The sequence below is a fragment of the Geotrypetes seraphini genome, chromosome 3 (assembly GCF_902459505.1).
Source record: "Geotrypetes seraphini chromosome 3, aGeoSer1.1, whole genome shotgun sequence".
Taxonomy (NCBI): Eukaryota; Metazoa; Chordata; class Amphibia; order Gymnophiona; family Dermophiidae; genus Geotrypetes; species Geotrypetes seraphini.
Window position 1 is genome coordinate 22,604,122 of NC_047086.1, and position 13,864 is coordinate 22,617,985.

The following is a 13,864-nucleotide window of genomic DNA, read 5'->3' on the forward strand; positions in this document are numbered from 1 at the left end:
GAAAAGGATTATAAAGCTGAACATGGGGGTAGAGGGATAGACTAGATGAATCATAAGGTTTTTATCTGATATTGTGTCTTATGTTTCTATATACAGTGGTACCTTGGATTATGAGCATAATCCATTCCAGGAGCATGCTCGTAATCCAAAATGCTCGTTTATCAAAGCGAGTTTCCCCATAGGAAATAATGGAAACTTGCTTTGATGCGTTCCCCCCCCCGAGAACCGGCATTATTCCCCTCGAAGGCCCCCCCTGTGATCCGGCACCCCCCCCCACGATCCGGCACCCCCCCTGTAATCCGGCACCCCCCCTACGATCAGGCACCCCCCCTGTAATCTGGCACCACCCCCCCCCCGACGTGATTGGGCATCCCCCTGCCTGAACGTGAACTCACAGGCCTTGAGCATGCGCAGATGCTCAAGCCCAGCAGACGAGGAGGCCGATCTTCGGGGTGCCCAGATGAGGGTAAGAAGTGGCGGGGGCGTGCCCAATCGTGTCAGGGGGGTGTCGGATCATGGCGGGGGGGTGCCCAATCATGTCAGCGGGGTTTCGGATCGTGGCGGGGGAGTGCCCAATCGCGTCGGGGGAGGGGGGGTGCCAGATCGTGGCGGGGGGTGCCGGATTGCCGGGGGGGGGGGGGGCGCTCGTAAATCGAGCCATGCTCGGTTTTCGAGGCACCGAATTTGCAAATGTTTTGCTCGTCTTGCAAAACACTCGCAAACCAGTGCACTCGTAAACCGAGGTACCACTGTATGTAATAGAGAAAGAGAGAAATTCTAATAACTTAAGTATTTCTGTGAAAAAGTCTGTTTGGGGGGAGACTATGTTTAAGGGATTAATATAGATAAAGCAGGGAGGGGAGGCTTATGGATAAACAGAAAACGAGCCAATTGATGCTAACCCCAAAGTTATACTCTTAAATCCTTTGAAAATCAACTTTATTTATTAGCAGTATGCTTGCAAAATCCCATGTACATGGCATGTTAATTTGCATATTCCTTATTTGAACAAGAATATTTGGATTATCTCATACATATTAATGCTTGGATTTACTATCAAGTTTTCATACCTGAGTCTTAAAGGAAGCTAGGAGCGGATATAGATACTTCTGTTTTATAAACCTGAAAATTCAGCAAAATTTCAGCCATACTTAGATTTATGCTGACAATTCAAAAGACTTCCTTATTTTTAGCATGGCAAAAAATATAGTATTCAGAGCAATGTGCTCAATTTTGCCCTTCAAAATATACAAATTAAAATTGTAACATTGCAAGCTAACAGTAAAACAGCAACTCAAAATAATGTATCAGTTTTGTTCTTTATGCTTTTTTAATTATTTATTTAGATTTTATTTCCCTAAAATATTCAGCAGTTTTATTATAAAATCATATTAAAAATTGCTAGTTACTGCAACTGATTACTTCAATCATTACACTGGTCAACAAGCATTTTGCTACTGGAGTTCTGTCATCTGTACCTTAACAAGGGCCACTTGCTGACTCTAAATCTGAAAACAGTTTTCGCCTATCACATCCTGTTTTTAAGTTAGAAACATAGAAACAGACGACAGATAAGGGCCACGGCCCATCAAGTCTGCCCACCCCAATAACCCTCCCCTACCTTTTTCTGTGAAGAGATCCCACTGACGATCCCATTTTGTCTTAAAATCAGGCACGCTGCTGGCCTCGATTACCTGTGGTGGAAGATTATTCCAGCGATCAACCACCCTTTCGGTGAAGAAGTATTTCCTGGTGTCACCGTGTAGTTTCCCGCCCCTGATTTTCCATGGATGCCCTCTTGTTGCCGTGGGGCCTTTGAAAAAGAAGATATCCTCTTCCACCTCGATACGGCCCGTGAGATATTTGAACATCTCGATCTTGTCTCCCCTCTCTCTGCGTTCCTCAAGTGAGTATAGCTGCAATTTTTTCAGCCGTTCCTCATACGGGAGATCCTTGAATCCCGAGACCATCCGGGTGGCCATTTGCTGAACTGACTCAAGTCTCAGCACATCTTTGCGGTAATGCGGCCTCCAGAATTGTACACAGTATTACAGATGAGGTTTCACCATGGATCTATACAATGGCATAATGACTTCGGGTTTACGGCTGACAAAACTCCTACGTATACAACCTATGATTTGTCTAGCCTTAGATGAAGCTTTCTCCACTTGCTTGGCAGTCTTCATGTCCTCACTGATGATCATCCCTAAGTCACGTTCTGCTACAGTCCTCGCTAGGATCTCACCATTAAGGGTGTAAGTCTTGCATGGATTTTGGCTGCCAAGGTGCATGACTTTACATTTTTTGGTATTGAAACTTAGTTGCCAGGTCCTGGACAAGCGCTCCAGTAGGAGTAGGTTGTGCACCATACTGTCGGGTATTGAGTTTCCGTCTGGCACTGTGCTTTTGTCTGTTGTGTTCTTGCCTACTACACTGCATAGTTTGCGTCGTCGGTGAATAGCGCTATTTTACCTCTAAGCCCCTCAGCCAAGTCCTTTATGAAGATGTTGAATAGGATTGGGCCCAAGACCGAGCCCTGCGGCACTCCGTCGTTTCAGAGGGGGTGCCGTTCACCACCACCATCTGAAGCCTACCTCCAAGCCAGTCCCCAACCCATGCTGTCAATGTGTCTCCCAATCCTATAGAGCTCATCTTGCTCAACAACCTGCGGTGTGATACGCTATCGAATGAGTCAGTTTGTGTTTATATCATTTTTGTCAATAACACTACTTTAAAACATTGGAATTTACAGTATTTGTAACACAATATTACATTTTAGGACAGCTCATCGATCACGTATACCAGTAATTTGAAAGTTTATACTAAAAAGCAATTGTGCTGCTTTTTATACCTGTGAATTTTATATTTTGTTTGTTTTTGTCTAAGATATTATAATTATTATGAACAGATGAGATTGTGTTAACCATCCTGATCATTTCTGTTATGTCTGCGGACAATTTACCGCACAGGATCAGCGAAAGAATCTGTCCGGCAGACTTCAAAGTGCATTATTTTGGCTGTAAAGTTGGCGACCAAGATACAGCGTGGGCACCTCATGTGTGCTATTCCGGATTAAAACAGTGGCTGAATGGGAAACGGAAGAAGATGCCTTTCGCTGTACCCATGGTGTGGCGGGAACCAACAAATCATCACTCCGACTGTTATTCACAAAGAGGAATAAATGAAAAATGGTGCATCCCGATGGCCCGTCAGCAATTAAACCCGTTCCTCATGACTCGGAGAATCCAGTTCCAATTCCTCCTTCCACATCTGTAGCACAATGTGCCGAAAGTTCAGATGACGAATGTACCTCTGCTGCGGTGGAGGAGTTGCATGAACCTGAAGTGCTAACTCAAGAAGATCTTTAATGATCTGGTTAGAGACACGCAGAACTGTTAGGTTCAAGGCTGAAGCAATGGAATCTTTTAAGGCAGGAAACCAAAATATCTTTTTTTCTGTGATCGTCACACCATCCTGGCTTCCTTTTACCAAAAGGTACAAGCGTAAAGGCAAGTGTCTCAAACATTTCTGAATAAGCCGATGTCCCTTTTGCGTGAGTTAAGAGAGGCGTAAATAGATGCTGTAACATGTCTCCTTATTGTCTTCACAGTAAACTCCTTAACACAAGTTTGGTGCGACACAGTTCATACTCGCAATATTGTGCGAAAACTGTCTAAAAAATCAGTTAACGTGATCTCAGAAACCTGACGTGCTAGCTGAATTTCAATTACAGATCTGAAATCAGCGTCATTAAATAAACTAAGAACCCTTCTTAAGTTCTCAGTAGCAAAGAAAAACTTTTTTTTTGTTGTTGACCAGTGTTATACTAAATACACTACTTAATAAGTAAAAAACAAAAAAAGGTAAAATAATCCATACCTTTTTGCCTTGTATGATCCACAAGAGGCTTAGCTTTCCAGTTTGGCTTACGTATTGTCTCTTTTGAAGTGTCATTTTCAGTCACTGCTGAAAATGATCTTACAGGTGAACTGGTTTTACCATAACCAGAGCTCTTCACAGACGAATAACGACTTCTCTGAGGTTTCTTAATCAGAGAAGCTGGGATTCTGAACTTCTTATCCAGTGATTGCATCTCTACCTCGTTATTTAATGCACCGTCCCAGGAGTCACACTGTATGAAGAGACTATTACTAGTTACTACACTTGCTCAATAAACAAAGAATAAACTTCACAGGAATGTAGCATGTGGTAATTATTGAAACAATCTCTAAAGCAGGGGTGTCCAACCTGCGGCCCCGTGAAGTATTTTGTGCGGCCCCGGTCGAGGGCGATGCAGTGTTTTCCTCTGCTGCCCCCGGGTGTTTACCGTCTTGCCGGCTCCCTCCTCTGTCTTGCTGCAGCGTTTGCGCGTTCCCAGAAACATTTTTTTCGGCCAGTGCGGCCCAGGGAAGCCAAAAGGTTGGACACCCCTGCTCTAAAGTATTCTCTGGAAGAGCATCATGGCGCGATCAAAATCAATTATCCTGGCCAATACACTCATTTTAGCAGCAGCTATTCTCTCAAACCCTGAAATGTATACTATTACCAATATTTATCATTTTTATAGTGCTGCTAGATGTACCGGGTGAGGCACAAAAAGAGTACCGTATTTTCACGCATATAATACGCGCATTATACAAGATTTTACAAACCAAGCATAACCATGCGCTTTATATGCGTGAGCGCGTTATACAATTGTTTTCTGTCTTGCTGGCGTCCTCCTCCATCTTCCTGCAGCGTTCGCTGAAAGCCGCAGCAGCGGCTTCCATGCGCCTCCTGCGGCTGGGAAGCGTTCCCTCTGACGTCATAGAAACATAGAAATAGACGGCAGATAAGGGCCACGGCCCATCTAATCCGCCCACCCTAATGTCCCTCCCCTACCTTTGCCCTGTGAATAGATCCCATGTGCCGATCCCATTTGGCCTTAAAATCAGGCACGCTGCTGGCCTCAATCACCTGTAGTGGAAGACTATTCCAGCGATCAACCACTCTTTCAGTGAAAAATAATTTCCTGGTGTCACCTCGCAGTTTCCCGCCCCTGATTTTCAACGGATGTCCTCTTGTTGTCGTGGGACCCTTGAAAAAGAAGATATCTTCCTCCGCCTCGATGCGGCCCGTAAGATACTTGAACGTCTCGATCATGTCTCCCCTCTCTCTGCGCTCCTCGAGCGAGTATAGCTGTAATTTGTCAAGCCGTTCTTCGTGACATCAGAGGAACACTTCTGGGTCAGTCGCAAGAGGCACATAGGATCCGCTGTCCGCGGCTTTCAGCGAACGATGCAGGAAGATGGAGGAAGATGGAGGAGGGCGCCAGCAAGACAGAAAACACCGCATCACAATAGAATAGGCATTACAATAGAAAACCTGGGAAACAAAATGAGGAGCATGCGCGGTATACGCGTGGGCGCGCTATACCAAAATTTTCTTACATAAATTCCTTGTTCCCGCACGCTATACCCGTGTGCGCGTTATATTCGTGAAAATACGGTAACCCCCCTACAAATCTTTTTGCTGTTTTCTCAGCGACTGCTTGGGTTTTCAACGTGAAATTTTACTGCTTTATTTGTTGCTGTTATCTATGCTTATGTGCCGAGAGGAATGGGATTATTTTTAATTATGGTGAAGTTGCAGACTTTTTAGCCTGACCACCCAGCGATTTTTAAGTGTTCAAAAATGTTTGCATTGTGAAACCACCATTAAAAAAAAAAAGGGGGACCAGCTTACTGTTAGTGATGTCACAGTGACGTAGACTTTTGGCTGTGGAGCAACGTTGGAGACCTATCACAAGCATCCACCCAAAGCCGCAAACAATCACTGAACACAAGGAAGCGCTGCAGATGACCCTGGGATAGCCTGCCCCAGCGACTGATTGACAAGGCTGTTAAGGATGTCCCCAAGTGACTGAAAGCCTGTGTTATAGCTGGGGTTGGACACTTTGGCCCTGATTCTGGAAGCGGCACCAGAAGATAAGCAACTGCAGGCGTGCTACCGCCATTAAGGGGTCTTTTACTAAGGCGTGCTAGCCGATTTAGGGCACGCTAACTGATTTAGCATGTGCTATTCGATTTAGAACGTGCTAAAGTTTAGCGCGTGCTAAATGCTAACGCACCCGTTATATTCTATAGGCGCGTTAGCATGTAGCGTGCGCCAAATCGGCTAGCGTGCCTTAGTAAAAGACTCCTGGAATGCTCTCCCAGAGGAGGTTATTGCGGAATCCACCGTTCTAGGATTTAAAAGCAAACTAGATGCGCATCTCCTTACGAGAGGCATAGAGGGATACGGGTGACTAAAATTACGCCTGGCTGGGCCTCCGCGTGTGCGGATCGCCGGACTTGATGGACCGAAGGTCTGATCCGGAGATGGCAGTTCTTATGTTCTTAATTGGTTCAATTGCCTTTAAGCAACATGGTAATTAAACCATTGTTCAAAAACAATTAAAATTGCATTAAAAAAAAAAAAAAAAGATGGCCATCCACCAGTGCCTATATTTAAAATGTGGTAGCAAAAGATCAAACCTATTTCTGCTCAAGGAAATACAGAGTCAAAACAAAGAAAGATCAATCTGAAACCTGGAACAACCCCTGTGGAATCCCCCAAGGCTCGCCACTATCCCCAACACTCTTCAACCTCTACATAGCCACACTCGGCACATGCCTAGACAAATTAGACATAACCTCATACAGCTACTCAGATGATATCACCATCATCTTGCCTTTCAACCAATCCACCAATGACACAACAATCAAAATACATACAACATTAGAAACAATATCACAATGGATGAGAGACCACAAACTAAAATTGAACCAAGACAAAACCAAATTCCTACTTCTAGAAAAAAAACAAAACACCCTCCATAACAAACCTAGATTTAAACTCCATTCTATACCCCCTACAAACCAACCTAAAACTGCTGGGAATAGTAATAGACAAGGGCTGCACCATGCGACTTCAAATCAGCAAAATGGTTCAGAAGGGATTCACAACCATGTACAACCTAAGAAAAATCAGAAAATATTTCAATAAAGAACAATTCAGTCTCATGGTCCATGCGCTAATCCTGGGCTTCCTGAACTATTGCAACAGCCTATACCTGTCATGCCCCGCCTATACCTTAAAATAATTACAAACGGTGCAAAACACAGCTCTTAGATTGATATATTCATTGAAAAAATACGATCACATTACCACTGCATACCAAGACTCACACTGGCTCCAATATAAGCACGCATACAATATAAATTCTTTTGCATCCTCTTCAGAGCCCTAAATGCTACCTAAACAAACACCTGATCATAAATAACACATCAAGACCAAGGAGAACACAGGCTCTCTTCACCCATCCCCCAGCAAAAGGCATACAAAGCAAAAAACTATATGACAAACTACTAGTCACCAGAGCAGCGAAAATAGACGGCCACCTCTCCAAGCTCTGACCAAGATGACCAACTACAAAACATTCAGGAAAGATCTGAAAACTATACTTTTCAAACAATTTGTCAAATGAGCTCATCAAAAACCTTATAAACCCTCCTCCAAGACCCATCGCTCATGCTAGTCTTCAATTTGTGTAAGCTCACTCTATCTATCAACTCTTTAAGCTCCCTGGGAATGCCCAGGCCAACTTTTTTTGTAAACCGCCTTGAACTGAAAGGTATTGGCGGGATAGAAAACACTAATGTAATGTAAAACCATAATAGAAGAATAAATCTTAGATTTTTGAATTTTCCATGTGACTTGGCTATATTACTTCCAAATATGGTTTATTTATATCTCCCCTTTAACAAGGTGGGTTACAATACCACATTCACAATAAGCATTACAAACATCCGTTAAACACACATGTATAAATTTCATCAACATATCATACCATTTACCCAGTAAAAATGCTCAGCACCCATGCTTCATTTCCCCAAAAAAGATGTCTCTTCAAAAGTCTCCTATAAAAAAAAAATCACATCTTTTTGCTTTCTAATATACAATGGAATAGCATTCCACGCTTCTAGACCAGCACAAGAACAAGCTCCCATTCTTGTGACTTTCAACTTGCCTGCTGTATAGTAGGAACAAATAATTACGTGATATACACTTGATTAAACATCTCCGAGCCATTCCATGAAGGCGAAGGTAAGTTAGCAACAGCAGTTTATATCGTATTCTAAAATCAATCTTCAACCTGTAAAGTTTCACATAAAATTCAGAAATATGGTCAAATTTCCCAATACCAAACAGAACGTGAATAATCAAGTTTTGTGGAGCTTGTTGAAATACCTGAATGAGATACTACAGTACATTTTTCTTCTGATATAATTCCTCCTCTTAACAAGGTTTTATTATTTGAATATGACTAAGAAAAACGTTCAAAACAGAAATAAATACGATACCATCTGTAAAGCAGCAGAATTTGGACTTGAATAATATTTCTGCAATTTTGGAAGAGTCAGTTTCAGATACTTTGAGAGTCTCTTTTGTTTTCAAGCAAGATTTGAATAATGTATTGAAATTATATTTCCGCAATTTGAAGCCCTATTTTTTGGGACAGAGAGTTTGGATATATCCGGATGTTACTAAGATAACAAGAGCGAAGGAGGGCTTTTCTTTCCTATAGATCTAGGATCTATAATTGATCTAGGAGCTACATTTAGATTGTGCTATCCATGCAAATGTTTAGTAAGATTAGGAGGTTTAAAATATACCCTATAGTTTTTGATCCAGAGCAATTAAAAACCTTCATAGATCTAAAGAAGATCATTAAGGATTAGTTGGCTGATAGATAGAATACCGCTATACAAGTGCTCTGGCTTTGTTGTAATTATTATTTAATTTTCTTCTATTGACTCTTTTATTGTTTTGGGGTAACCCCCTTACTGTATTTGTGGACTAATGAGGAGATTTTGGAGAAATGTTTTCCTGATTTGTTTATGATATCCAGATTTCTGTAGCAAGTGGATACTTGTGTGTTTTATTTTAAAATGAAAATAAATAATTAAAAAAAAAAAATCCATTATACACAGCCAAGCCACATGATACCATCACATATTCTCTGACCCCACTTAGGCCTAGATGTACTAAAGATACCGAATGAATCGCTGTTGGCCGTTTCTCTGGCCAATTCTCAACAAGCGATCGATGCACTATCAAGTTTGCATGCAAATGTTTTACACGGAGGTGCAAATCATTTGCATGCAAACCCGACAGATCAATCGCTTAGTGAGTGATTAACAAATGCACAGAGCCCTAACAGCAGTGACAGGGGAAGCAGCCTCCTGTCACTGCTGTTAGGGCTTCTTTTTTTTTTTTTAAATGGCACAGATGTCAGAGTATTCCATAAAACAGGGCCTGCAATGGAGAAACAAGATTTAGTGGTCTTCACATAACGCACTGTATCTCTTTTACATGTGTCAAGCAACAAACGGTTCTCAGATCTCAATGTTCTGGATAGTCTATACAATATCAAGCACTTAGCCAAATAGTCTAGCAAGGTATCTTGTTTCCATCTTTGCTGATATGAGGAATACATCTGGTCTGGGCTTCCACCATGGTATTTTTAAACAAAATCTATGCCTGGTTTATAGTCCTAACCTGATCCTTCTAGCTTCTTTTTATCAATTTTCCTCATTTTATCATAGTCACCCTTTCGAAAATTAAATGCCTTCAGAGTAGATTTCCTTTGCGACATCACTCCCTTGTTCTTGAGGCAGTATGAGGAAGAAAGGGAAAATTTGTGCATCAGATTTTTTCAGCTGGCAGGGATTTGGCTACCCCACCAGCCATTGAACAGGTACTGCAGCTTTGGAGGAGGTCTGTACCAAAAATGGGGGGGGCCTAAGAAAACTCCCTCTTATTTTCAGCATCTCTCTCCCTCCCCTCTACCTTCAGGTCCATTATCCTCTTCTCTCTCTTCCCTCTCTCCCACCTACCCAAGTCCAATCTCTCTCTCTCTTTTCTCCCCACCATCTCAATCTCCAGGTCCATATCTTCCATCCTTCTGAGTCCAATATCTCTCACTTTCTTTTCTTCTCCCTCAGTGTAACATCTCCCCCCAACCACTGTGCAAGGCTGGAGGAGAATTTGATTGCCATCAGCACTAGATCGATATGAACAATCATAGGAGTAATTAAGGGTATCCAGGGAGTTAGTGAAGACAGAAAAATACAGTAGGTCAAACTCAAAGCCATATGAGACACATCTGAAAAGCCATAAAAGTGATTGGCAAGGACGTCAAGGATCAAACTCGGTAAAGCCCTCTGCAACAGTGAGCCAGAGAATTTCATTGCACTGTTTTAATAAGTGCCGGTTTAAATCTTCTTTATAAGAGATGCAACGTTTTTTTCATAACGTACCTTTAAAACAACCATTTGTTTCTTAATTTCACGACTCCTGAGGAAGGTACCCTGAGTACCAAAATGCACGCAGCGTTGGATCGCTGCTGAATGTTTTTATGGCACCGACAATAAAGACCCCTGACTGGAACATCTCGTCCTTCCCACTTTGATTTATTTTATTGCTTTCATGGGGATGTCCTGCTGCTTCTAGTGGTGCAAGGACGTCAAAGGTCATTTAGACAGGTAGGAAATAAATTAGGTAAGAATAAAATGCCAGTTCCCAGGCACAGTAAGGCTACATCAAAGAATAAAGACAAGTTGAGAACAAAAATAGTCTATATAGTATCAAGCACTTAGCCAAAGTCTGGCAAGGCATCTTCTTTCCATCTTTGCTGATATGAGGAATACATTTGGTCTGGGCTTCCACCATGGTATTTTTAAACAACATCTACGACAAAAGCTGCCATAGATCCTACCATTTTATCTGATCATGGTGGAGTATGGATTGAATTTCATTTTGATGAGCAAGATTATAGCAAATCTGTATGGAGAATTGATAATACATTGATTGCGGATGCAAATTTCCTAGAAGAATTTAAATTAAAAATGACTGAATTTTTTCAATTAATACTTCAGAAGATATTAACATAGAAACATTATGGGATGCATTTAAGGCTACCAAGAAAGGTAATATTATTTCATATTCGGCGTATATTAGAAAACAACTTAAAAAACAATTTTATAATTTGGAAAAAGAAATTAAACATTTGGAAACTAAATTAGTTGATAAATGGGAGCAAAGTACTCTACAGGCTTTATTAAAAGCAAAAAGTAAATTTAATGAGATATCTTCAAAATTTGTAAGGAAAGATTTGTTTTCCCAACAAACTCTGTATTATGGAAGCTCAAATAAGGCGGGAGGATTATTGGCAAATTATCTTAAAGCAAATAAAAGAAGAACAAAAATTATTGCAATAAAGGATGAGATTGGAGAGACACATACTAAAATTGGAAATATTTTAAGTCAATTTGTAAATTTTTATAAAGACCTATATTTTTCTGAGCCTTATAGAAATAGGGAAAAAGATGGTTTAGAATTTTTGAATCTAATTATTGGACCGAAGGTTCCTGAACATATAAAAAGAAGTTTGGAAGAGCCTTTATCACTAAAAGAATTAGAAACAGCGTTGAAATCTCTTAGAGTTGGATCCGCTCCAGGTGCTGATGGTTTCACAGTAGAGTTTTATAAATCATTTCAAATTACCCTATTACCTCATTTATTAAATTTATATCAGTCCCAACTAACTAAGGGTTGCATTACAGGTACTATGGCTGAATCATTAACAATCGTTTTGCCACAGCCAAACAAAGATCCCACTTTGATTTCAAACTACAGGCCTATCTTGCTAATCAATGTTGATGGAAAACTTTTAGCTAAGACATTAGCTTTACGCTTAGCTAAGGCTCTCCCTATTATTATTGATATGCACCAAACGGGTTTTGTTTGCTAAGAGACATTCCTCTAATAATACTAGATTGGCTTTTCATATGTTAAATTTAACAAAAGCCATGAATGATCCGGCTTTCTCTGTCTCTTTGGACACGGAGAAAGCCTTTGATCGGGTTGAGTAAACATAAGAACATAAGAAGTGCCATCTCCGGAACAGACCCTAGGTCCATCAAGTCCGGCGATCCGCACACGCGGAGGCCCCGCCAGGTGTACCCTGGCATAGTCTTGGTCCCCATATCGCTCCAAGCTTCTCGTAAAGAGAAGTGCATCTAGCCTACCCCTACCCATGTCACTTCATGCCACTCATAAGGAGATGTACATCTAACTTACCCTTAAATCCTAGAATGGTGGATTCCGCAATTACCTCTTCTGGGAGAGCATTCCAGGTGTCCACCACTCGTTGTGTGAAGCAGAACTTCCTGATATTTGTCTTGAACTTGTCCCCCCTTAGCTTCAGCCCATGTCCTCTTGTCTGTGCCACATTGGACATTGTAAATAACGTTTTTTCCTGCTCTATTTTGATGATTCCTTTCAGTATTTTGAATGTCTCGATCATATCCCCTCGTAGTCTCCTTTTCTCAAGGGAGAACAACCCCAGTCTCTTAAGTCTTTCCTCGTAATCCAGGTTCTCCAGCTTTGTTGCTCGTCACTGCACCCTCTCTAGCAGTATGATATCCTTCTTTAGGTATGGAGACCAATGCTGGACGCAGTATTCCAAGTGTGGTCTGACCATCGCTCTATAAAGCGGCATTATGACTTTCTCCGATCTACTCGTGATTCCCTTCTTTATCATGCCTAGCATTCTATTCGCGTTCTTCGCTGCCGCTGCACATTGCACCGACGGCTTCAGTGTCCTATCGATTAATACTCCCAGGTCCTTTTCCTGTTCAGATTTTCCCAGAGTTGCACCTGACATACTATACTTGTGTTCCTTATTTTTTCTGCCTAAGTGCATCACTTTGCATTTTTCTACATTAAACTTCATCTGCCATTTATCTGCCCAATTCTCCAATCGGCTCAAGTCACTCTGGAGTTCTTCACTGTCCTTCTGTGATTTGATGGCCCGGCATAGTTTTGTGTCATCTGCAAACTTGATGATCTCACTGGATGTTCCATCCTCTAGGTCATGGATGAAGATATTAAATAAGATGGGCCCAAGTACCGAGCCCTGGGGCACACCGCTAGTCACATTTTCCCAGTCCGAGAACTTCCCATTTATGCCCACTCTCTGCCTTCTGTTCTCCAGCCATTTGCCTATCCATCTTAGTATATCTCCTTCTATTCCATGGCCCTGCAGTTTCCTGAGGAGTTTTACATGTGGAACTTTGTCGAACGCTTTCTGAAAATCCAAGTATATAATATCCACCGGTTCTCCATTATCAATTTGTCTGTTCACTGTCTCAAAAAATTGAAGTAGGTTCGTCAAGCATGACTTCCCTTTCCTGAATCTATGTTGGCTGGCTTTCATCAGGTCGTGTGTGTCTAGGTGCCGGGTTATGCTATCCTTGATCAGCGCCTCAACCATCTTCCCAGGGACCGACGTGAGACTCACAGGTCTGTAGTTGCCCGGTACTCCTCTTGATCCTTTTTTGAATATCGGCGTGACGTTCGCTATCTTCCAGTCGTCTGGTATCTGCCCTGTTTTGATTGACAGATTGGCAAGTTTTTGGAATAGTTCTCCGATTTCCACTTTTAGCTCTTTCAAGACTCTCGGATGAATTCCATCCGGTCCAGGGGATTTGTCGCTTTTGAGTTTGTCGATCTGGCGGTCTATCTGGTCCAAGTCCACGTCTACTGTGGTTAGGCTGTCCTCTGTTACTCCTTTGAACACTTTCACTGCTTCTGGAATTGTTGCAATGTCTTCCTTTGTAAAGACAGACGCAAAGAATGAATTTAGTCTGTCTGCGATTTGTTTGTCTTTCTTGATGTACCCTTTCCTTCCCTGGTCGTCCAGCGGTCCCACCGCCTCATTTACGGGTTTTCTCCCTTTCACGTACTTGAAGAAGGGCTTGATGTTTTTGGCCTCCTG

General features: G+C 41.9%; 1 protein-coding gene across 4 annotated transcripts in view; it reads right to left on the reverse strand.

Annotated features, from left to right (window-relative positions):
• CEP162 (centrosomal protein 162) overlaps positions 1 to 13,864 on the reverse strand; it is a 209,935-nt gene that overhangs the window by 98,540 nt on the left and 97,531 nt on the right. For all 4 annotated transcript variants that reach the window (XM_033939253.1, XM_033939254.1, XM_033939255.1 and 1 more), the window contains one exon: positions 3,880 to 4,132. In XM_033939253.1, the coding sequence (XP_033795144.1) occupies positions 3,880 to 4,132 (253 nt within the window). The remainder of the gene's footprint in view (positions 1 to 3,879; positions 4,133 to 13,864) is intronic.